The 26,419-nt window shown below is 37.9% G+C and overlaps 1 protein-coding gene across 3 annotated transcripts; it reads right to left on the reverse strand.

Moving 5' to 3' along the window:
• Window positions 1-525: 525 nt before the first annotated feature.
• Window positions 526-26,185, reverse strand: LOC122535994 (G protein-coupled receptor kinase 1). 3 transcript variants are annotated; one of them, XM_043668003.1, is made up of 15 exons: window positions 25,552-26,185; window positions 14,503-14,579; window positions 10,131-10,204; window positions 9,925-10,026; window positions 5,313-5,387; window positions 4,893-4,954; window positions 4,707-4,758; window positions 4,418-4,609; window positions 3,591-3,898; window positions 3,326-3,500; window positions 2,884-3,261; window positions 2,747-2,801; window positions 2,520-2,671; window positions 2,201-2,293; window positions 526-2,083 (listed from the first exon to the last, which is right to left on the reverse strand). In XM_043668003.1, the coding sequence occupies exons 1-15, from the start codon at window positions 25,662-25,664 to the stop codon at window positions 1,925-1,927; spliced, it is 2,067 nt and encodes a 688-aa protein (XP_043523938.1). In that variant the 5' UTR covers window positions 25,665-26,185; the 3' UTR covers window positions 526-1,924. The 3 variants fall into 3 exon arrangements, with proteins under 3 accessions (XP_043523938.1, XP_043523929.1, XP_043523944.1); XM_043667994.1 differs by having other exon boundaries at window positions 4,385-4,609; XM_043668009.1 differs by lacking the exons at window positions 14,503-14,579; window positions 25,552-26,185 and having other exon boundaries at window positions 4,385-4,609; window positions 9,925-10,050; window positions 10,131-10,185.
• Between the last annotated feature and the right edge of the window lie 234 nt (window positions 26,186-26,419).

The raw sequence follows: 26,419 nt of genomic DNA on the forward strand, positions 1-26,419 counted from the left end.
AGCCATGCTATTATTGGGTGAAAAGGCGTTATAAAATTTCAACAATTCTATAACTTTGTACATTATTATTATAAAGTTCCAATAAATGTTCAGTCACAAGTAATTAATTAGCTTGCGATGTAATGACCTTTCTTGCGATCCCAGAACAATCGATTCTGACTCTTTAATTAGAAATAACGTGAAAGAGAGAAGTCCCGAAAAGAAACGACGGAATTGCGTAATAGGAGTTAAGAAAGAGTAAATAAAATGTTTTGTTTATTGTATTTATCAGTTACTAGCATTGTTAAAAAAAAAAAATTATTCTATTACTTCTCTGCGAAAAAATTTTACTACGCAAATATCTTTTGAAATTAATGGTGGAAAATTCTTTACGCTACTGTTTTCATCGCTGATAGAATCTGCATCGAGTCGCGTAAATGTTAATTCAATTTTCAAATGGATTTTCAAAGATTAACAATCGTCAGATCGGTCTGTTTGTTTTCGTATAAAGAAAATTTAATTTGGTATAATTAAATTATCCACATGTAAAAATACATAAAACGATTTATACAACTTTTTTTTCTTTTTTCTTTTGTAGTAAACACAAATACATACGAACTATAATATCGATATCGGCCGTATCGTGATTTCCTAAAGTTTAAATTTATTACGCTCTTTAGATCTTGGAGAACTTCCACGTATCCAGAGAACCCGCAGAACATCCTTTACGATTTGAAATTTTGTTCATACTTGTCATGGTTAAAAATATTGCAAGTCCGTTCTTTTTTTATTGTAATTGCCTTTAGCTGGAAATATATAAAGATTACATATTAGATGATAACGTAACGTAGTTGGCAAAGAAACGGAAAAAAAAAAAAAATAAAGACAAAGATGTTTCTTATTTCGTGTTCGATTTAGTCGATTCGCTTAATAGCTACGTATTTCCCTACACTGGACATAGGGCTGAGCAGAATGAAGAAATGTAGACGAGATCTACGTTCGTCGCACAATTTTATTGCCGGAGCGAACTCGTCTTTATCCACTCGAGCGTACATAGTTTCTTTTTTTCTTTTTTTCTTTCTTTTGTTTCTTTTTTTTGGTGTTTTTTTTTTTTTAAACGTTTTATTGATTTTTTCGTTATTACAGCTATCATCGGTTGGCTGTCGACAATGTACAAACTGTATCGAGTTCTTCTTTCGTTTGTCTCTTGTTTCCCTCCAACGCAATAAATAAACGAATTCGCGCGCGTGTATTACCGTATTACGTAACGACAATATAAAATCGTTCTGCATTAGTAAATAAATTAAGTAAACGAGCGGTATAGAACAGTGTAGAAGAAGTATAATCGGGATTCAGGGCGTATCTCGTTATTTGATATAACAATAATAACACTACCGGTTGCATTCTCGTGTTCTTTACGTGTGGTATGTGTGTGTGTGTGTGTGTACGTGTGTGTGCGTGCAGGCGTGTGTGTACGTGTGTCTCTCGTGTGGATACTTTTGCGTGAGCGCGTTCGCTCGCGTGGGTGTCGATTGGACATTGTTCAGTCGCTAGTTCCTACGCCACATTGCACATACAGCTAACGTACAAATATAATGACGTGACGATTCGTACGACACTACTTCCTAGAGTCTCTATACAGCGCGACGCTACTCGCCGTTCAAGGGGAGTGTTTTCTTTGGAGCTGTTTTCGAGACTTAGATGCTTTTTCGTTTCGGGTCGCGGTTTCGGATTCCGCCGATGATCACGTTTGCCAGGAATCGCCTCCTGATCACCTCCCGATCCGTTCACTCGTTGGAAATTTCTCTAGGTCTCTCTCTCTCTCTTTCTCTCTAACTCTCTTTCTCTGCGTTGATTCTCAGTATAAAAAAAGTTGCTGCTGCTGTTGCTGCTGGGGGGCAGTGGGACTGGAGTATGACGACGGCGTACACGTTTTAGCAATGGGCTAGTTGCCGTTCGTCGAGCGCTGCATTGCCGGAATCACTGCGTCCCGTTCAGTCCCGTAAATCTTGCCAGCTTTCTTCGCCATGTTACCCAGCATCTCCATCGAGCATTTGTGGGCAGATCTCAGTGACAATGCCCATTCCTTCAGACTGATCTCATCCTGTGGAAGTGAAATTTTTCTTTTTCACAACGATCCAAGAAATTTACAGTACTGCGATAACGATGATGATGATTTTCTTTTTTTTTTTTAATATCGTTTTCACGACAATATACTTACAGGATTCGTAAGTACTATTTTTGCGTCTCTCATACGAACAACGATACACTGTTCTCCTTTTACGTGCTGAAGATCCGCGCTAACTTCTTCGACCTAAAAGTTTATTTGGATATAAAATTACATTAATAGGCTTCGAAAATGCTGTTTAATTAAGAAAAAAGAAAAAAAAAATGCAAAAGCGAAATTCTTAATTCCGTAACATTTATCTAATTATCAGTTGAGCACTATTACCTGTTGGCGTTTCTAAGAAATGTATCGGAAATATGTTGATTTAATTGACGTACTCGAGTATCGCTGTTAAATTTATTCATTCATTTACCTGATCAAGAAAAACGAGTTCAGGCTTCGTCGTGGTTGACTCGGGATGTAATTCTAATCTATTGGGATAGAGTTTTGCATAACGTGTTTGCCACGCACTCGCGAACGGGCCGCCTAATTTCTTAATATAACCGTGTAAAATGCAATCAGATCCTGCAAAAAACAACCTTTGACGTAATTGATACGTTCTTTGATTGATGCATTATTGAACAGGCAAAGCGTTCACACCTTTTTCATCCGCATCGAACCGCTGCTTTTGCTTGGCTTTCTTCTTATTTTCCAACTACGAAAAGGAAATAGAAAAATGAATAAGAGAGAGAGAAAGAGAGAGAACAAAGAAAATAAAAGAAACAAACAATTCGTACCTTATCCGCCTCATTATTGATTGTCTCGAACACAGTCTCGGCTACTTCAGCCTGCCATCTCTCCGAGATGGTTAAAGGGAAATTTTTGTACAGCTCTTGATCCGCGTCCGTCAGTTTGATACCCTTCGTGTCCTCCTCGTCAAAGGAGCCAATGTCAAAGGCGTCCGCGGCGTTCACCTCGCCGCGCGGTGGTATAAGCGGCGGCGTGTATTTCTGGAGATAAACCTGTTGCCAATCGATACCGCTGAAAAACGAGTGTTCCTTCAACTCGTCCGCGCCACCGCCACGGCAGCCGAGTCTGTTGTTGATGTCTCGCTGCAGCAGACCTTCCAGCAACGAACGCAAATCCCGCGAGAACGTTTCTGGCAGCTCGACATTCTGAAATTATCATTATCAGTTTTCTTCACCTTTTCGTCGCCACGACAGGACAAACCTAACAAACCTTAGTTAGTGTCATGTGATCTATTTCGTGTTTGTCCTTCGTTTTATGTTGCCTGAACGGACTGTGCCCCTTCAACAATTTATGCAACATACAGCCAAACGAGAACCAGTCGGCGCTGGAATCGTAGGTCACTCCTTTCGACAACACTTCCGGCGCCATGTATCCGTGCGTTCCTCTGCAACAAGAACACGTTTTTCGTGATTCACGCGACAACGGGGACGAATTGTGGAATGTGAAAACGTAGTATTATCTCGGTGGTACTTACACGCTGGCGTGCGGTTTCTTCTTGGAGAAATCGCAGGCCAGGCCCAGATCGGATATCCTCACGTGGCCGTGCTCGTCCAGGAGAATATTCGCCGGCTTCAGATCTCTGTAAACGATGTACCTGCGGTGCATGTGCTCCAATCCCAGTATCACCTCTGCCGCGTAGAACTTCATCTCCCGTTCGTTGAACACCCCGTGCTGGCTAAGGTGATAATGAAGATCGCCGCCGTTCATCAGGTCCAGAATGAAACAGAGTTTATCCGGCGTTTGGAACGCGTACGTCATGCACACTATAAACGGACAATCCACCTGAAATGAAACGTTATCGCTTAGAATTCTGTGAGAACGCCAAGTTCCTTCTATATTCGTCGTTTGTTTTTATGAACGATGATTTTATGAATAATCGATTTAACCACTTGCGCTGGCAAGCCTGATTGCGGACCAAACCGTATACAATAATTCGTTGCTTTCTTTTTGAACACGTCGGTATGATAGCATTATTACTGGATAGAAAGTACTGAGAGGTAATAAATTTATTATTTTTGTCTTGCCTGGGTTATACTTAAACTGAGAAAATATTGCAAAAATTCTCGACTTGTGTGGCATATCATTCCAGCGCAAGAAGTTAAGAAAGAAAATTAATTTCATTGCGTCTATGGATTTTCCGCGAATGTTTTTTTTAATTTCTTTGCAACAACGCTCAACATTTGCGTCCCTTGTGATCTTAGGCAACTGTACAAGAAAACGAAAGATCACAATACACTGTATCCTAAAGTTTAGAATAGTCTACTGTATTTTTAGGATATCGTATTCCTGAGTAAAGCTTACTCCGGTACTGACTGCCGAAAGCATTATCCTTTCGTTGAGCGCTAAAGTTTCGCCTTGTTTCATTTTTATTCGCTTCTTGTCGAGGCACTTCATCGCGTACATTTTCCCTGTGTCTGCCTTCCGGCACCCGTACACCTCGCCGAAACCGCCTCTCCCTATTATCCGATGCACACTGAAGTCGTTCATTGTCAACTGAAACAACAATTTTACAATGAACGCGAGTAATTGTATCACATTGAATTTTAATTGAACTCTAATTACGTCACGAACATTCAGTTTGCCAACTTACTTGCATATTCAGTTCTAGGTTTTTCCACTGGCAGAAACGAGTATACTTCTCGCTGGAAAAAGAAACGTGAAACAGCGCTGCTTAGGAATTTCGTGACAACTTGGTTTTTTTTTTTTTTTGCTTTTGTTTCTTTTTTTTTTTTTTTTTTTTTTTTTTTTTTTTTCTTTTATTAGCCGGCCAACGTACCTCTCTAGAAATTTCTTGAACGGCTCCCCCCTTAAGTGATTAAAAATCTCTTCGATATACGGCTGGAAGGAATCAGTTCCGAATTTAAACGTGATAGTAAATGAGTAAGTAACATATGAAACGATCAAAATAAAATACACTTGTGCTACGCTCATATTCAGAACGAATTTATTAATCGAGATAACAGAGATAAATAACGTGAACTAGCTACCGTTTTGTCGAAAGTTTTGTTGAAAGAAAATCAAGCGGCTTAACGCAGTGTCCCGCTATTTAATATTTCAGGATTAATTTCTCGTTTTACTCGTAGTTATCGTCGTACTGCGTTATTACACCGCTGTACTGGTACCAAACAATCTATATCGAAGAACACTCAGACTCTGTTCACAGCCGCGAAGCAAGAAAAGATTAAAAGGGACCAACCTCGAATAAATTAACGGGCACCTCGTTTTTCATAAGGTATTTGTGAACGTGGGACACCGCTTCCGCGGAATATTCCTGAAACCAAAAACACCGTACTATTAAAATGATAAATCGACCACTGTCGTTTGCCAATAGTTCGTTCCTGAAAAAGGTGGTCTGCTTACGGACGAAACGATTCGAATGTGCAAACACAACTTTTACTTTTATTACCTTTACTTATTTTTACCTCTTACTTTTATTATCTTTATTTATGCATTTTTACTTTTTTTTTTCTTTTTTTTTTTTTTCGCCGCAGGAGACTATCTTTTTCGAGGAATGCTCTATGTGTGATATTTTGATAGTTTTACATACATACATCGTATTACATGCACAAGTATTTTTTATAATTCGAAAAAGTAATTTTCACATTGTTTAATGCCGATGGAATTTAAATTAGGAAAATTAAACTACTTGAACGTTCCTACGCCGGGAATAACAATTTTCCGGTGTGTTTAATTATCGACAGAGGAGGGATGTACCAAACCTCGACATACTGTACTACATGTCTGTACATTATTATTAAACAGCTAGACAGCACATTTTCAATGGATTCATTCTCACGACATCGACTTTTATTTTTAACGTTTCGAGCTCCTTTCAATTAGCGTTTACAAAATTATAGTTATATTACATTTAATCAGCCCGATCCTGTAGATCGTATAATGAGAAACCGCTAATTCTTTTCTAGATGCCTGTGGAGTTTTGGAGTTCAAACAAGAGAAAGTGAGCTCTCTCGCTAATTGGATTCGATCGGTTAATCGAGCGCTAAAATATCGCCCCGACAAATGGAGTTCTATTGTACCTTATTTGCCCCAATTAGATAAATCGACAATGGGGAAACAAATGTTTTGCATTACACGACGACGCGTGGACGTTTTTCGTACTGTATCATCTGCAGAAAGAAATTTCGACGACAAATTTCCATAGTCGAAAATTCATGATACAAAGAATTTTATAAAATTAACAATTATATCTTACGCAGACGTGGAAATATCGTTCACGTGTTTATAAAGCCAATCAAAAGTAAAATCTTTACGTAGTTACGTACAACTTTTCACAACAGAAAAAAAGAAAAAGTTTTTTGCTTTTCGTATAAACTAATTACTACTTCCGTTTGTTTGGAAAGCTCGAGGACGATGATTTTCAACTGCATCACTGCTGAGGAAAGTTTTAAATTTCGCATCACCAGCAATTGGCTGTTTTACGGGTTTTTCGTTTTTCGTTCGTTCCATCGACAGAAGTCTTCAAAGTTATCAACCCTTGCGCTGGCAACTGGTTCGCAGACCATAACGAGAGACCGAACCGTATATACAATAATTCGTCGCTTTCTTTTTCTTTTGAACTCGTCGGTATGATATTGGATAGAAATTATTGACAAGTAATAAACTTATTATTTGTTTTCCCTTATTTTTTGTTTTGCTTAAATATATAATTTTATTTGTTATGCTATAATATATAATATGTTATAACATAACCTATGTTATGCCTGATATATAATCTATATTCTAGGTTAAATACATTGATATTTAGTGTGTTTATTGTTAAATTATATTGCAGATTAAAGCAGTATTAACTTTTAAGTGAAATAAAATTTTCTACAGTGTCAGAAAACGACATTACTTGTAGGTGCTGGCAACTGATTGCGGACCATAACGAGTGACCAAATCGTATATACAATAATTTGTTGCTTTCTTTTTCTTTTGAATTCATCGGTATATCATTGGATAGAAATTATTGATAAGTAATAAATTCATTATTTGTTTTGCCTATTTTGTTTTATTTAAATATATAATTTTATTCGTTATGCTATAATACAAAATATGTTATAACCTGTATTTTATATAATATAGGTTATAATAGTTTTATATAATATAGGTAACAATAGTTAAATACATTGACAATTAGTGTGTTTATTGTTAAATTATATTACAGATTAAAGCTGTGTTGACTTTTCAATAAAATAAAATTTTCTACAGTGTCAGAAAACGACATTACTTGTAGGTATCCTTAATCACTTGCGCTGGCAACTGATTGCGGACCATAACGAGTGACCGAAACCGTACACAATAATTTGTCGCTTTCTTTTTAAACTCGTCGGTATGATATGTCACTGGATAGAAATTATTGAGAAGTAATAAATTTATTATTTGTTTTGCCTGAGTTATACTTAAATATATTTAAAACTATGGAAATATTGCAATTTTGGGACAAAAAAAATTCTCGACGTGCGTTCCAGCGCAAGAGGTTAACGAATAAGATTTTGTAACGCGTTGAAGGGAGAAATTGCAAGCATGCGAGCGATTAAAGTCGAAGCTAAAATTAGGGGCAAACCAACCATATCCGGGGGGGGGGGGGGAAGTCGCGTGAAAAAGCCACGGAAATAGTTCTTAGTCTTCTGAGGGCATCGAGGGCCGAGAAGATTAGAAGGAGCCCGCCGGTACGCCGCGAAAAGACCTATTCCGGATCCTTGTTCAAACATTCATGAGAAAGCACCTTTCACGCGGTTCTCTTTTTTTCTCTCTCAAAAAGCGATTTTCGGCCGCTTTCTCGCCGAGTTCGAAGGTAAAAAGCGTGTATCTTTCAAGTTTACTTTCTCCCCCCTCCCCCCTCTCCCGCTTTCTTTTTTATATCAACGTTCTGTTAAACACACACGGTTCGAGGTGATTCGCGGACGTTTCAAGGAGATATCCCGCTCGAGAAGGTAAAACGAGATCGATCTTCGAAACCGACGGAAAAAAATTGCAAAAGAAGCAAAGAACGAGAATACTTCATAATATTTATTTGATCGGCAGTTAATAAAGTAAAATCGCGCGAATGAAAAGTGAAAAGATCCGAGGGCTCACGCCGTTTCTGGATGTGAAACGGTTTCGAGTTTTAAAATCAGGCATCGAAAATACTCGGTTTTCGGGAGAGATCCGGAGTTGGATCGGAACGCGGCCTGCTCTATAAAAGTAATGAGACTACATTTGCAAGAGCCTTTCTGGGTTACGTTTTTAAGAATTAAAGCGATCGACTTCAAAGCAAGCTCCTTTGGGAACTGATACGATCTCTCCGACTGCTTGAACTACCGCTGAAAGTTTTCATTTAGAGATGGAATCAATTTCAACGTGTACTCGTGAATCCAAATCTTGCAATTTGTACATACCTATTTCTTTCTAAACTCACTGTTTTTTTTTTTTTTTTTTTTTTCAATACATTCGAGATGGAGCCGAACGTGTATTTTTTATGTTCTGTGAATTATAGAATTTACGTTTTTTTACGTGTATTTTTTTATATTAATAAAATTAATAAAAATCAGATTAAAATGAACGAATAATGAAGTGTCGGTTCACAGGGACTGAGAACGTCTCGAACGTGTTAGTGAAATACAGTCGATGTACACCGAACGCGTAAAGAATTTCAACACAGAGAAAAGTAGAATCTTCGATAAAAAAAAAAAAAAAAAAAAAAAAAAAAAAAAATTCAAATGGAATACTCCTTAGAAGTCTATAAACTGCTAATCCATTCCAGTGAAAACTCGCGACAATTGCGTCAATATCTTTCGAGCTGAAAAGTTTCGGAGTCCTTCCACGCTCGCGGAGGAACGAGCACAATCATCGAGAGACGGCGAATAAACGCGCAACGCGGCAAACTTTCGAGCACAATGGAACTCGGAGAAGCTTTTCTTTCGGTGAATCTTTCTGCGCGGCGGTGTCTTTCGCGAGGGCAACGACAAGCTTCGCCAGACAAAACGGAGACGTCCAACTATACGAAACGTAGCCAGCAATGACACAGTGAAACTCCGAAGGGGATTTATTAAGAAATTTTAGTTTTCACGCGAAAGTTCTCACAGTGACGGGATTCACTTCAAAAATGGCAAAAGATGGTCGAAAATGGCAGATATTCGATTTAACAAATCTCGTTCAAAGTACGAGAAAAATTTGCTCCACTTTTATTAATTATAATTTATTTATATATTTATTAATTATAATTATTTATAATATATTTTATAATTATAATTAATTTATATTAATTTATATTAATAAATTTATAATTATAATTATAATTGTATAATTGATATATAATTTTAAATTGTCACTTTTATTAATTATAATTATTTTATAATTATTACTAAAATTATTTATTAATTATAATTATTTACAATATATTTTATAATCATAATTATTTTATATTAATTTATATTAATAAATTTATAATTATAATTATATTGTATAATCGATATATAATTTTAAATTATCACTTTTATTAATTATAATTATTTTATAATTATTACTAAAATTATTTATTAATTATAATTATTTATAATATATTTTATAATCATAATTATTTTATATTAATTTATATTAATAAATTTATAATTATAATTATATTGTATAATCGATATATAATTTTAAATTATCACTTTTATTAGTTATAATTATTTTATAATTATTACTAAAATCGCAAGAAATTACTCTTCATTCAATCCAATATATGTGTATCTTTCCAGACAGAGAAACTGATCGGAGACGTAGGAAGATCGCTATATACATAACTCACAGAGATAGACATTTGAACGAGAGAGTTTACTCACATGGGAGTGTGCCAGCAGCTCCTTCATGATGAAATTATCGTAGATCTCTTTGGCAAGTTTTCTCCTCTCTTCCGGGCATTCGAGCTTCTCGTACGCCTTGATCTACAATGCATAAATGAGAAATTCCTTATGGAGTTGGGGATGGCGATGCGTGCCATCACGCTACTGGCGAACTTAAATAGTTTTGTGTGCGGGCAAACACGAACCTCTTCGTAAAACCTAAGTTGCGGAATCGGCTCCTCCGCCACATTCTCGCAGTAGTCTTTGAATAAGAGGTAACCTGCAATCACAAGGTAACGGCGAGGTGGAAAAAAAAAAAAAAAAAAACAACAACAAAAAAACAATGCATGCTTCGATCGATCGATCTTTCGCCTGATCGATATTGAATTTAATTTGAATTTTTTTTTCACGATTTAACTTTGAATCTTTCGGTCGCTTTAACCCCTTGCGCTGGCAATTCGGTTCGCGGACCATAACGAGTGACCGAACCGTATACAATAAAATCGTCGCTTTCCTTTTTCTTTTCGGTAACTCGTCGGTACGACATCATTCCAGCGCAAGAGGTTAATTAATCTAACCCCTTGACGTGCGAAATTAAATTCGATGTGACCGAAAAAATGATATTTACTTTTCATTCGCGTAAAAGTTAGCAAATTTCTTATGTGTGTCAACAGAACGCAACAAGATTAATAAAAGAATGACGAAAGAGCAAATTAATAATTCAATGGTCCTTTCGGGAAACATATGACACCATTGTGCATCAAGGATTTGAGAAACTATTTGTTGAACAGAGTTGAAAATCAGTTCACTGATTTAATATCTTGTCGAGCTGTAGTCTTTGTCTTGCAAGGCAGTTGTTTAAAACTCAAAGTAAAAAAATAAACAAACTTCGTTAGCTTCGTACCCCAGGGATCATTCGGCAGTCTCAATTATTATTAATCAACGACGTTGTTGTTTCGAAACGAAATAAATCTCGAGTAATTGCCGGTGGTAGAGCGGATTTCACGTACACAGCTTCGATCTTAAGCAACGGATGTATTTCATCAAAGGGTTCGAAACAGCATTGTCCCGAACGAGGCTTAAATAAGTAATTACTGCCCTATTTTAACGCTACTCATGAAAGTCGCGTTATTTTTCAATTTTCTCAATTTGTCCGGTCCACGAGAGAGAGAGAGAGAGAAAGAGAGACTCGCAGCGTCTTCACACAAATCCCCAATTTTTCAATTTAAAATCTCGAGGGCCAAGAACTTGTTCGCAAAATCTCTCGTGGGATAAGAATTATGAAAATTGTACTTGTACACAATGCTTTGGATTAGGTCATTCACGACACTGAGGCGGGACAAATAACATACGTAATGCTTAATACGTAGGTCTAAATCAAACGTGATTACGCAATATTTTATCGCCACTTGTTTATAATAGTGAATACGACTTCGCTACGTCGTTGCTGTTCTTAGATTTGTAACAATGTGAGAAAAAAATTCTTTTCACAGTCCGCTGATTTTCACGCCCTGACAGCTTCAAGCTGGTAGAATTATCTACATATTTTAGAAGACGGAACTTTATCCAATTGACAACTTGATGCAACTTAATACACGATGAAAATAAAATACATGCATGATGTGACAATAAAATACACAATTAGTATCTATCAAAGAAAGTTAATCGCCTGTATGATTTTGCAGACTACTCGAGTGTGTCTGATTCTTTTTTTTTTTTCTTTTTTCATTTTTGGTATTAAAAAACACGCGTTTTTGATATCAATTTCAAAAATTAATCTGCCACTTCTGCTACAACCTGGCATTCATTTTATCACGTAATTTCATGTTATGTGACTGAGTTTCCCGTGGCAAGCGCGAATTTTGAATGAATTTTTTAACTACGTGGAAAATAATTGGAGATTGAAATTACTTATCGCGATTTCTGATTTTGGAAATTCTTTTTTTTTCTTTTTTTTTTTGTTCCTCAGTAATTTGCATGCCACTAAACAAAAGGCAATGATAAGTTTTTATTTATTAGTTAATTTAGTTTCGTCTTTGAAACTAGAGGTATAAACTGTTCAAACTTTGTATACACACGTACATTCGATTATCTGCTATCTCGTTAGTATACCCCCCTTAGCAAATTGTTGGCCAGCTATCTTACATTAGCGATAAAATAAAATCCAACGCGTGCCATCAGCTAGTTCCATCGAATCGAATAAAATGAATCGGACGAATTTCAACAGTTCGATCGATTTTAAATAACGAAGACGATTGATTTGTAATAAATACTGGCCAACGCCAGTATTGTAATAAACTGACGACTTTAATATAGTGGGTCAAAAATCACTTCCTATTAAAATAAATCCTAATTAAAATAAATAATTTTTTAATATATATATATTTTTCAAATTTACGAATCCTCTAGCCATCAAAATTCGAAAGAAATAATTTTTAAAACATAAAGAGAAAATCTGGACTTAATAACTTGGAATTTGGATCAAGTCTGGACTTAAATTTACTTTAAAATTAGTTTTTTTTTATATTTTGAGGTTTTATTAAAAAAANAACAAACGTTCGTAGCTCCGTTACATGATGGTTAGCTTCTTCTCTCTTCATTCTTCTCTTTTTTTTTTTTTTTTTTTGGTTTTTTTTAAAAAAAAAAAAAAAAAAAAAAAAATAGGTAGGGAGAAACTTTTGTTATCGTTTCGTAGTAAATCGACGTATGGGCAAACACGAAATTTATTAATTTTTTCTCCTTGTTTCGCGTATTGCAACTTTTTACTCGCAGCAGCGGCGTAAAAATCTCTCACTCGAGAGAAAAAGAGAGAAAGGTCGATACTAGATTACTCGTGAGATGAATTGTACTCTGTTTTCTAATTAGGACGGAAAACCGTAGCAAAAGAAGTCTAACAGTCATCTAGAGGTACTTCAAGAACAAAAAGAAAAGAAGAAACAAAGTGTAATTAAGAAGTAAGACGTCATTCGATCTACATATGTATGCATAGAGAAATGTTTTTTCCTTTCGGCGTTTTTCGCAATTGAAACGCATACTTACACCACACCTTCGAACATGGCAACGTAATGCGAGTGAAAAAAAAGAAAAAAGAATTTTACCATGCGCACATTTTTCCACATTTAGGTGTCAAAACGTTCGTAGAAAGCAGCCTGTTCTTTCTCCGATAGAACTGAAACTGTCTGCCAATTGAGAACTTTGGTTCGACGTCAGGTATAAAAGCAATTTAGACTATTGTTCATGGAAAGTGATCACTTTGCTTGTTGTTCAAATAAAAACAATATTCGAATCGCGACAATTGCTCTTGCGGTGCCCGTGTGTATTCAATTTCAACAAAATACGTAAAAAATTGCAAGTTTACACGGCATAGTTAAAACATACTGATACAAATCGCATCTTTTTTATCAAATGTTATATTTAGGTGGAGATTATTTTAAACCACTGCCGATGATCGATAACGTTGCGGCCTTTCGCAATAAAAATCAAAGCGCTTTAAATTGCGACAAAAAGAGCAATCCCAATGACGCTAGGCTTCACATTATAAGAAAAAAAAAAAAGTGCTCTCTAATTTTGTATCGTTTGAGCCAAGGATGCTTTTATTCGTTGGACACGTCATTCGCCGGCACGTATGGCGAACACACGGTTTTTTTTTTTTCAATTTGGTAGATAATTTCGTTGCTTTAATAACTGCTTTATTGCGATTCTAACTCAAACGGTACAGAGAGAAAAAGAGAGAGAGAGAGAGATTAAAAAAAAAAAAGAAAAAACAAAGATCTACGATTTTAGTTACGAGAAAGATGAAGAATGAAGTTCAATCGTCGTACAATCGACAATCAGAAATGTCCTCCTTTGGAAATGAAAAACAAACCGCGCGGAAACGATTTTCGGAAGGGTTACTCTCACAGCCTTTTGTACTTCGATTGGGATTTTAACCGAGCTGAATCGGTGGATTGATAGCGAACTTACCGTCCCGATAAATGGAAAGAAATACGTTTTGTCGGTCAATCAGCGCACAGTTCAACGAGCGTTATATAAAATTGATTTTCAATTCTCTTTGCGCGATAACTATCGCTGCGGGGCTATAATTACGCGTAAAAAGCGGAGATATTTGCAGAGCAACTATACTTAGAGAGGAACGAGAATGAAATGATCTGTGCAAATAGAAAAAGCAAAAGTTTCGCTGACAACATTGATTTCTCTCTATCTCTCTCACTTTGTTTTCGCGGATTGATGTATAATACTCGGTATGATATAATACTCGTTAAAAAATTTGAAAAGAGAAAGGAGAAAAAAATCCCATAGCCAATCCAGATTAAAGGATTTCGCTACCCACTCTACGATTAATTTGGACTTTCTCTGTGCCGATGAGATTTTATTGTTTGGTTTGGGATTCCATTGATTCCAAATGATATTGCTTTCCAGCCGAATCGTGTTCCCTAGCCTTTGCAGCTTTGTTGTCGACCCTCGAGCTCGTAAACTTTTCTGTTAATTCGTCGAGTTAATTGTCAATTGACTGACACTGAACGAAGAACCGCGGGCCAGCGTGTACGTAACGACAAAACATAGCTGAGAGTTGCTCACCAAACATTTGATTGAATATCTTATCGAAGTTAACTTCCCTCTTCTTTTCCAGATATTTGTGCATCACGCTTCTCACACTGCAACAGAAAGAAGTACGATTAAATTCGGACGAATTAATTGCTATCTGATGGTATTAGAAAAAAAAAGAAAAATAGTATACACAGGAAGATACAGTCGTTTTGTCACGAAGACATTTTTGACATAAAGTCGTTTCAACATATACAGTTTTTGTTAAAAATTTTACGCTGTATTCTTGGAGATTTAAATGATTCTTCGTCAAATGTTATAAATAAAAGCTTGCATGCTCCATTGCGTCGTGAAAGATTTCAATGGTTTATAATATGATTAAATTTGATAATATTATTGTTAATATTATTCGATATTTTCCGGTGCGTTAGTTTCTTTTTAAAAATTGCGAAAATTCTCAGTCGCGAACGGTTTATTTGATATAAATTTCACTTCGAAAGCATATATTACGCAACTGTAACTATGAGTTGAAGGTATCGTTAATGCAACTATCACAAAATAATAATAACTGTCACGTGATTCAATAGCAAGCCACGACAACCTTTCGATCTTTTTGATTTTTCAATCAATGTTGAGCTTCATCTCTTCTCTAAAAATTCTTTCTTTCCTTCTTTCTTTCCTTTTTTCTACAAAGCTATTCTTTTAAATTTCTTCAGGACACGAATATCAAGAGCTAAGAATTTCGTTATTAGTTTGTAACGGGACAAACGAGCATTTACTGGATCATCCACATAGCGGCTGGGGATCTATACATGGCCGTGGGTGTAATAGAGTTTCTCGTTCAAGCGTGCTTAACGTGTTTAAACTGCGTTTCTATTGGGCTGAATGATCGATTGCCACCGCGACGGAAGACGATATCTCAGCACTTTACCAAGTACGAACCATTATTTGCTGAAACACCGTTTAATCGTTATACAGTTGATCACGGTATTCGACGCAATCCCCTTGAGAACGGGCAATAGAAACGCATGTATCTATTATTTGTAGGCTCGTCCAATTTGATAAAGTTCAGTCTTGATAAGAGACAGTTACGAAAGAACAACAAATGGAGATCTTCGTGTAAACTTTCGTGTGGCTAACAACAATCAAAAATGAATATTCTAAGGAGACAATCGCTTGTTCTCTACCACGGAGCAAGTTGTAAATCTCAAGGACAATACCAAGACTCGCCCACCAGTATCTCCTCAGCAAACAAGGTCTCCCAACTTGTGATTTGCGCGAAGTTCAATCGACAGCGGGACGTGTCGTCCACTGCAGAAAATAGACACCGCGAATAGACATCAATTGAACAAAAGTCCCTCTCTGAATTGAACGACTTGAAGGATAAAGAATCGGTCCTAAAACTTTCCAGGACGGTCCAACGAATTGTACCTTTACAACGAATTGCAAGATTAGCTCCAAGTACAAGTTAACAAGTGGTCGATGCGACTTTAGATAATAAAAATAAAGAAAAGAAAGAAAAAAAACTTACGAAAGAAGAAAGAGCGCCGAACGAATAATCCCTTGCGCTGGCAACTGATTCGCGGACCATAACGAGCGACCGAACCGTGTACAATAAAATCGTCGCTTTCTATTTCTTTTGAACACGTCGACATGTCACTGGATAGAAATTATTAAGAAGTAATAAATTTATTATTTGTTTTTTTTTTTTTTGCCTGGGTTACATTTAAATATTAATTTAAACTTAAAACTGAGAAAATGTTGCAATTTAGGACAAAAAATTCTCGACGTGCCACACGGGTAGAAATCGTTTAGCTGTTCCACTGGTATCTAAACGTGACTGTTCACGCGCGGCCAACAATCAAAACAATTCCCCCTCCGAGTCCAAACGAAAACCAGTATCGGCCCTATTCTCGCTGAAAATCGCTTCTGACGTTCGCTAAATATTTAAACTCTTCCTCTTCCCCACCCCTTCTAGTTAGCGAGCACATGTCGATCCCGAAGGTTTTCGAAATAAAAAAGAAACGCCGTAAATTTAGATCGAGCCTTGTAAATATCCGGAATTCCAACGATTCTTCAGCTTTCTCTTTGTATTCGATTCATTTTCCGTTCGACCGTGAAAAAACTGTCGTCGGTTTTGGAAATTTTGTTGATTGAAGCTCTGCTCGATCCGTTTGATCGAACGTTGTTGCTACTTGCACGGTATAATAGGCACATTTATATATATAGATGATGACAGTGGAGGGAACAAGCGGCCGATTGGAGGGGAGGTCTTGTCGAACCGATTCGAGAGATTTAACCTCTTAGCTATGAATGACTACAATCGTCATTGCACGAAAAATAGCAATGTTTCTTCACGACGAGAAATGTAACTACAACTTGTTACTCAAGTTAAATTTCTTGCCTATCTAATAAAACTTTAGACATTTTAGAACATTTCGAGACTAGCTCTTTTTACATCATTCCCAAATATTTACCTGCGCGACGAGATTCAATTTAATATTTACAACAAAATGTAAACTAGTGATCTTTCAAAAGAAAACTAGTGTCATTTCCTTGTAATCTAATTCAATTTTACAGCAGCTGCGTTTGATGAGTATAATCGTCATCGTAGCGTCGTGCGTAGATACAAACATTTTTTAACCTCTTTCGCTGAAATTGACGTGCCACGCACGTCGAGAATTTTTTTTCTCCCAAAATTGCAATATTTTCTCAGTTTTAAGTTATATTTAAATATAATCCAGCAAAATAGATAATAAATTTATTACTTCTTGGTAATTTCTATCTAGTGATATTATTGCAGCCCCGAGTTTTTCAAAAGAAAGTGACGAATTATTGTACACGGTTTGGTCACTCGTTATGGTCCGTGAATTAGTTGCCAGCGCAAAGGGTTGAGAGCGACACCACAGCTAATTGCAAGAGGTTAACAAGACTGTACAATTCATCATTCTTGTTCGATCGACTCGTCAGTTGTTTCTCAGTTTCGCCAATGCTCAATTTTCCACCAGTTACACGCTTTGACCGACTGGTTCGACGTTCGGTCGGTAAAACGCGGCGAAGCGAATTGTTTTGGGAACGTAATCGGTTCGGAAACGTGATCGTAAACCGAAGATTGCGCGTAATTCCCAGCGATTCGTACCTCGTGCGACGAGAAATTGTAAAATCGGAGAATTTTGTCATTACTTTATATTGTTTTTCTACTTTGTCGCTGTATTGTATCGAATGGAACATCTTGTTGTTTCGAAGTACATAAATAAGAATTTACTCGAGTCGGTTATCGATGAAGGTGACGTCCGAAGGAGTTGAGAGACCCTGCTTCGGTTTACAGTTACCGAAACATTCCTATTCTCGATTCTCTCGCGTTCGACTTTTATCGAGTGAAATACGGTTGACTTTCCCACCCATAAACATAAAACGCGGGCGTAAAAATTTTGACCGTTCCACACGAAAGCACGGGAAATTATTTCGCGGAATTTATTTCTCCCGCTTTATGAACTACGATACTACTCCCGCCGTCTCGATCCTCACCGTTTTATTTCGATGTCGCTCGAACTAGACCAGTGGTTCCCAACCTTCGTTTTGGCCATGCCCCACCTACCTAAACATCTCCATCTCCGCGACACATCATTTTTACCATTGAAAAAGTGAATGTTTGACGCGGAGGAAGCCTAAAGGTCTAAACAAACTCCCAAAGAACGTGACGTCCGAATCGGAAGGAAAAAAAAAATCAGAAAATTAAAGAAATGCAAAAAGACATTCATTCTCAAATTGCCCGCCTAGAAAATCAAATTTTCACACCCTGTGGGGGGAGCGTTGGGAACCACGGGACTAGATGGATACACGCACAATTGTGTAACCTATACGATTCGTTGTATTTTTAAACGAAACTCTCATCGTCTGAAAATTTTCATTACCAGCTAGGTAGCTAGGTAACCGACGATAGCCTCTTTTCTCCCTTCTTTCAATTGTTTGCCATTTGTGAAGCGCGCGACGACGATAACGACACGAGCGTTATATAGAAGAGATGGTCGCCGGTTGAAGGTTTTCGATATTTCATCCCCCGTGGGATTTTTACGTTTGCACAGCCTTCCGACAGTTGACTTCACACACGCATACACACACACACACACACACACACACATATATACATATCGCAAAAATGAAAATAACTTCCGCGAGTTTTGCTGGGAAACAATCCCGGAATGCGCCCCGGCTTCCGCGCGACGTCAAGCTATATATCCAACGAGAGAGACATATTTTATAAAAATATGTATCCTCAAAGCGTGCAAATAAATCCTCGATATTAACGGTTCGCCCGTACACAGCCAACTTCGATCCAATAGCCGCGATTATTTTCTTTAGAAATCAACTCTGTAAACACACGCCGCTCGCGAATCTCTCGGCGCGAGTTTAATATTCAACGGATTCATAGAAAGCTAACAAGCAAGCCTCGCGAGGGTTTTTCGCAACTTGTCGTATCTTTTTCTCGACACGTTGAATGCCATGGGCTATGCCATACCTCGATACCATTAGTAAACGCAAATAATTCGAGTGAGTGGTAATTCTTTTAAATTTGTCAATATTGGCTTCGTTACTATTGTAGCGTGAAGAAATTAAAGGAGTATAAAAATAGTCTTAATGTTTCTAAATTTGTCAATATTAGCTTCGTTACTATTATAGCGTGAAGAAATTAATGGAGTATAAAAATAGTCTTAATTTTTCTGAGTATAAAAATAGTCTAAATTTGTCAATATTAGCTTCGTTACTACTATAGCGTGAAGAAATTAATGGAGTATAAAAATAGTCTAAATTTGTCAATATTAGCTTCGTTACTACTATTATAGCGTGAAGAAATTAATGCAGTATAAAAATAGTTTTAATTATGCATATAATATGTATACGTAAATATTATTCGCGCATATTGTAACGTATCGTATTAAAGCAACCAAAGAAAAGGTGAATCAGTACATAGTACAGTCCTCGCAATATATGACGACATTTTTGCTTCTGTTTCAATTGTTTTGAATTCTTTTCGTCGCCCGATCCTGGATTTTCATATCGTGACATGTAGAGTTTCAGTACGTGAAGAAATGCAACCCCCAATTTCACTGTACCGTGAAAAATAGTATATCGTAAAAAAAAAAAAAAAAAAAATACGTGAAAATCGAAGAAACACATTTCAGCGCCGTGGGGGGTCACCGGTGACCCCTAGTATAGTAAGATAAATCCATTAAAAATAGTTACACGCTGCAACTTATCTGTTGCGGATACAACGTTTCAACATAATATCCATCGTATAGTTCACGTTGGCGTCTTGTAAAATCAGTCATGTAAAATCAGCGTGGCATTGAAAGAAGAAACGAACCTCTCGAGTTCAAGAGCGAGAAAAAAAAAAACGAAAGAAGAGAAATTAAAAAAAAAAAGAGAAAAAAGAAAAACGACCTGCTCCGATTAATGTACGAAAAGAAGACACGTAAAGGATTCTCGGTGCGTTTTTCACAAGTCTCGATTTGCCTTATCCAGTCCTCGTACAGACGTACATGGGGAGATGTTGATTTACACAGTGGCTGGCGCGGTGCCAGCAAAAAGGAAGCCTGCTATCGAATCGACTTATTTTCACGTACGTACCTTCGTAACGTCCGTGTTCCACCGGATCGAAAATAACACCGGCCAGTGTAAACATTGGCACATTATAATCGATGTGGAGTATCGATCAACGTTCGTGCCGGAAAGCGTTACACTCCCTTCGATATTCGCGGAACGGGCTGTAACGTTACGCACGGGCTTCAAAACTCGCGCGAAACCAATCCGAATTCAACGCGCTTTTATCCATCGATAGATCATACGAGCATTTACCCCTGTCGTCGGACAGGTTACCCTTCCCTTCGAAATGATGGATCCGATTCCCCAAGAATTCATTTCGGTGAAAGCTTTCGACTGTCGTCGTTGTTCGCGACACCGAGGGGGCGAAGCAAAGTTATGTGTATTGCGATCCGGGCAGCTAGGTCTAGTTTCGATTTGAAAATATACTTCCGGGCTGAAAATATACCTGGGAACTGTGTGCGTTGTAAGAGTTGAAAAATTATACCATACAATTTTATAAAACAAGAACAAGAACAAGACTTCCACTCTACCCATAAACATCTTATCAAGAACACGGACTCTCTCTTCTGCAACAGATGCCAAAAATCGCTCACAGGCCAACTTCGAGCGACAGAGAAGGCTCCCATAGGATAAACCCCACAAAAAACACATAAAGGAAATACTCCAATACTCTTAATAAACATAAATCTGTACCACAAAATATGAGTACCGTAGTCGCTAATGACCTTGATGTCGATGTCGACTTTAAACCAACACACACACACACACACACAAAAGACTTCCACTCGAGGAAGTAGAAGAAATGTTGCAATGCTGGCCAAAAACTGACTTTCGTCGGTCTTTTTTGCCATGCTTGTGTATCCTTGGCGATTTGTACCTTGTCTTTGGCCAAAATACTTTGGGACAACTCGTACCTGACTAATTCCTTACAACGTGTACAAAAAATGAAAGTAAATTCTCATCTTGAAAAGCGTCGACGAAGTTTATTTCGCGCGGTTGAACTTAAAACTGTACTTGGAAAATGACTATACTATATTGTACTGTACTGTAAATTGGAGTTTCTAACTGGCAAACTGTTTGATCCAACGGATCTATAGAATATTTCATATTCGATCGCGAGAACGAAACTTGGTTCCTGCACCAAACCAAGTTAGAATCTCAAATCCAGAGTGGAGAGAGGAACATTTTATACTGGTAATAAATTTACCCACACGAGTAAATATTGCAGTCATTACGACGTCGTACAAAACACTTAGAATTGAGAAGAAAAGAAAAAGGAAGAAACGAACGATTCGCAGGTTCTTCTCAAGTTCTCGCAATCCATCGAATGAAAAATAAATTCAACAAGAAGAGGGTATATAAAAACCGAGCAACCGGTATTTCTTCTGCCGGTGGTCGATTGTTCTTCTTTGGATTAAATGCAGGGATTCATAAAGCGAACACGAACGCCATGAGGAAGCTGTCAACTGTGCGTTGCCTTTCTAAGGTCCTTGGCCTTCCGCGGATTCAAGGGCCTTTTCAACATTCACCTGGGAAAACCAGGCAACAAAGCAGGCGGGCAAAAAATAGCGTTCAATGAATCACGGTAGCGATGGGGATAAGTGCCGAATGCGTACACGAGTCCGAGTTAATTTCACTTGTTTTCAACCTCTTGCGCTAGTAGCTGGTTCGCGGACCATAACGAGAGACCAAACCGTATTGGTCTTCAATAATTCGCCTATTTTTTTTAAATTCATCGGTATATCACTGGATAGAAATTACTAAGAAGTAATAAATTTATTATTTGTTTTGCCTGGGTTGTATTTCAATGTACTTAAAACTGCAATTTTGGGCCAAATATTCTCAACGTGTGTGGCACGTCATTCCAGCGCAAGAGGTTAACACTTTGCTCGTGTCAAGTTTCATAGTACATGGTTTTTATTATCGATTTCCAGTGTTAACGAAACCACAATGTTCCTAGTTATCTAGTTTCTTAATAAATTAATTAATTTATAATAAAATTGAAAGAGCGATGAAAAAAAAATATATCAACTTTGGAAACTAGATCAGAATAGAAATAAAACGACAAGGCTGCTGTGTGGCAATAATTGTTAAAAATGTAGATAATATACTTATCGACTCAAGGTAATGAATGTAAAAATACTAAGGAACAAATTTACCTATCTACGAATTTTAAAAATTGATTTCAATTTATTTCAATAACGTAACGTCTTTTAAATTCTGTCAGTCGAAATATATATTGTGTTACATGTGTCTATATATTGTTTAGGTTAGGTTAGATTTGTTTACAATAGCTTCCATCCCAGTTTTAAATTACCGGCGAGATATTTCATTTTGTTATACGGAATCCACAATGAAATGATTTCTAAGAAATCAAAAGGCTTTTAAATGTAATCTCTCTCTCTCTCTCCCTCTCTCTGGTCAGTTTGACGAGTTTAAACGAACATAAAAATAATACCGCGTGTCTCGCGACTCCACGACGCGTATTTTATAACACGATATATTTTCCTAAATTACTCGAGCGATTTCTTTCTTTTTACTACATCGATAATCAGTTGGTAAAATTTCATTCCCTGTATAGAACGATGCTCTACAATATTTGACGCAATCGCGGACAAAAATAGGAGCGTTAAAGTCGAAATATGTATACGAGATACTATTAGCATTTTAAACCGGCGGAAGTGATTGCCAGATCATTGATATTTAATTGCAATTGGGCTTGCAATTAAACCATAAAAATTATAGATGTTGCCAATCGTCGAAGCTGATTATCGAAAGAAACCGATTCAAGTGGTAAAAACTTACTCAATTATACAACTCGACATTTACTCAAAGCGTTCGTCCGACTCGTCCTTACTTCTGAGTGTTATTTATAGACTTCAGGTAGCATCCTTATCCCTTCTAGGAATCTCGCAGTTCCTAGAAGGTCCTGGAGGACCCTTCGTGTCCGATTTCATGTTTTTTTTTCGAATTTTACATACCACCGACTTTCTTTACCAAATGATGGCTAATTTCACGACATTAGAATCCTTAGGCTCGTTGTTCGAAGAAATTTTCAGAAAAATTCGTTCCATTCACGGATAATAAAGACGAAAAGATTGACTCTAGAATGGCTGGAAGCCACTCTTTGGCCAGCTTGGTCTCGCAAACCTTTTTTTTTTATTCGGTTAGACAAAGACGCTTTTCTGACCGGATCTTTAACCAATTTCACATCGCGCCAGTGGCTCAGGTGATAAAAGGCCTTCCCAGCTTCTCGTCGCGCGCAAAAATGTTCTTTCCTGTTTGAAATGCTTTGCCCCCCCTCAACCCGTGCGAATCTTAGCCCTCGCAATAAATTACGAGGGTTGGTACCAACAATTTCGACGGGTATATAATATCTTCCAGCACCGACGATATATAATTTTTTTTTTTCTTCTTCAGAGCAAACGAATGACAATCGGAGAAGCTTCTGCCTTAAATCTTTTCTTCCATTAGCTTCTTTTAATTAATTCTTTCAAATATAATTACAGATTTCCGTCTCTTTTTTTTTTCTTAATTGGTAAAAAATGTATGCTCAAAGGTGAGTATAATTTTCTTTTACGTAATATCCAGTATGGAAATAACGTTGCAACATATTCGAAACAAAATTAGTCAGATTGTTGATTGAAAGTTCATCTGAACGTTTTTACGAAAACAACAAAATTTCGGAACTTTCTTTGAAAATGAGATAGAGTGATAAGGATACTTCCTTTCACTCTAGAAAAAACGACGCATTCTTCGCGACGTTCGCCACGGAAAAACCACAAACAGTGATATGCAGTTCGAACGATATAAGGAGAAAGATTTTCTTATCTGTAGAGTAAAGATAGTGAACCACAAACCCCCGAGGAAACGTAGCAACTAGCGTATCGGACAATTTCTAGAGTTGATTGAAATATTTTTCTATCACGCAGCGAGGGAGATATCGGCTCCTCTTGCGAAAATCAATGGTGATATATCTACAAAACGTCTACTTTTCGGTATTCGTTGCTTTCGAACGCTCCCGCACGTAAAAATAGCAAAAGATTCTAAATATAAATTACAAGGTTGTACGCGAAAAAGTATCGTATCATTCTCTCCTTTTACCTTTAACAAGGCAATGTAATTAATTTGAAATTTTAGTGAACACCTTCCAGCGTGACTAATTACTTTCGAAAGACGATAGGGAATATATTTCACAACAACGTCGATAACAACGGAAATATCGTACACTTAAATTTGTGTAAAAATTCCGTGGATTAAATTCGAATAAATTCTTATCGGCACTGCAAATCAAAAATGTTGGAGCCTAACGTGTTGTTCAGCCTCTGAATTATTCGTTGTGAAATTACTCGTGTGAAATTCGCACGTTTTTGTTCAGTCGCGTCATCTTCGTAGCCTATTTCTCATTACACGCAGATTCGCAACATACCCAACTTTTATGTGTAAAATTTGAAAAACGAACGCGACGATGATTCAATCATCTTCCAGTGAGAACCAATAATTGAGAACAGAAAAAAAAAAAGAGAGAGAAAAACGAGGGACTTTTCTCCATTTTCACAAGACTGTAAGAAAGCAATTTCTCGATCAACTTCAATTATTACTTCCGTCGGTTTCAACCATCGCGGGACACTGTTTGTAAACATTTTTCTGGAACAGCCGCGCGGCCGTAGCGAACGAAGCCAAAGAACCGAAGGCGTCGGTACGTATGCGCGGAGAAACAAAGAGGAGCCAAGACACCGGGCTCGTGTCAGACAAGGAAGAGCTGGAAGAAGAAGGGAGGGGCAGGAAACGTGGTGAAACGTAGCGATGGGACTAATCCCATTATCGTTTCCGAATCGTACAATCAATCTCTGCATCGTCGACGATCGTTCAGCACGATTACGCGAAAATTATTACGAATATATATATACATAAATATATATGTGTGTGTGTATCACAATGCTGAATTAAAAGTTGAAATAATAATAAAGATTTCGTGAATGAATCGAAAGCATTTTAGCGAGAGCATTAAGCACAATTAACGAGATCTCTTCATCGATGACGACGACAATCAGTGGAACGCGAATACCTGACACATTTATTTATTTTAGATACGTAACGCCAGAGGCTCGCCTCGTCAGTTCCGAGAGCTGGTGGGAACAACGTTGGTCAGTTGAAAGAACGAGATCCAACGGCGGAGACAATTTGAACGATTTCACGTGAAATACACGTAAACGAATATACGTTTAGTTTCTTCGTCTTTTGAATTTTTTTGAAACAATTAACTTAGACTATATGCTCGAACGTTAGCTTCTGATACCTAAGCCCGAGAGCAAGTGAGAATGTCGAAGGGTAGCTAATGAATTCCTTCGAACCGTTTCAAAGTTCTAGCACCGGTCACGAGTAGGTTCGTTCCCATCGCTAGAGCCGAGGCTACGAGTCGTGGCGGTCGTACGGGGAAAAAGCGACGGGTAGGTCGCCAACTATCGCGGGATATACCTAGGATCCGGTAGGATGATCTTCTTGCTCGCACGGGCAGCCGGTGTGCTTTTGCTCTTCTCCATGGCCATCAAGTAGCTGACGTCGGCCAGCACCGCCTCGAGGTCCGCCATTTTCCTCGGTGGGCTCTTAAATCTCTACGTTGGACACGGCTCTCACCCTGGGAGCTGTATTCTCGACGGCACTCGGCCTCTCGCTGTCGCCTTACCGCGCGTTTCCTCTCACTGTCGCGACGCCGGGAACGCTGCCGACGCCGACATTCTGACCGAACGACCGACGTACCGTGCACCGAGCTTCGCGAGATTGACAGCTCCGTCGGGTATCTACGCGCGATTTCCACCGAGGGAACCACCGATTCGACGACGGGCTCTCTCTCCGCGCGCGCGAGGTTAACGACACTCCCTTCGGGGCCACACAACACACAATCACCCGCGTAATTTTGCCGAAACGTTCACGCGGGCGACGCACAGTCGATTTTCCAGCTGCTCATCGTGAGTCTTCCCGTCGTCGGTGAGAATGATCGGAGGGGAATATGCAGCTGAGACGCGGTTTTATACGTGAACGCGTTCACGACAACGATAACATAAGCAAAGTCGTGGGGGAAGCTACTGCTTACCGACTGACAGCTACAGAGCCACGAAGCCTCGAGCCCGCGCGCACTCGCACGCTGATTGGCGGATCGTTCTGTGCTCGTTTCGCCAAACTCCCCCCCGCCCCCAGGCTTCCTAGCGACCTCTGTTATCGACACGGCGAATCAATTGGCTAACAATTCTTCTTTTTGGTTATCGACGGTTAATTTTTATAAACTTTTCGCAATTTTCATTCAAACGTTTAATGCTGTTATTACGGGCGATTAGTCAATGACGAT

This window comes from Frieseomelitta varia, unplaced genomic scaffold (assembly GCF_011392965.1).
Source record: "Frieseomelitta varia isolate USP_RPSP 00005682 unplaced genomic scaffold, Fvar_1.2 scaffold_154, whole genome shotgun sequence".
NCBI lineage: Eukaryota > Metazoa > Arthropoda > Insecta > Hymenoptera > Apidae > Frieseomelitta > Frieseomelitta varia.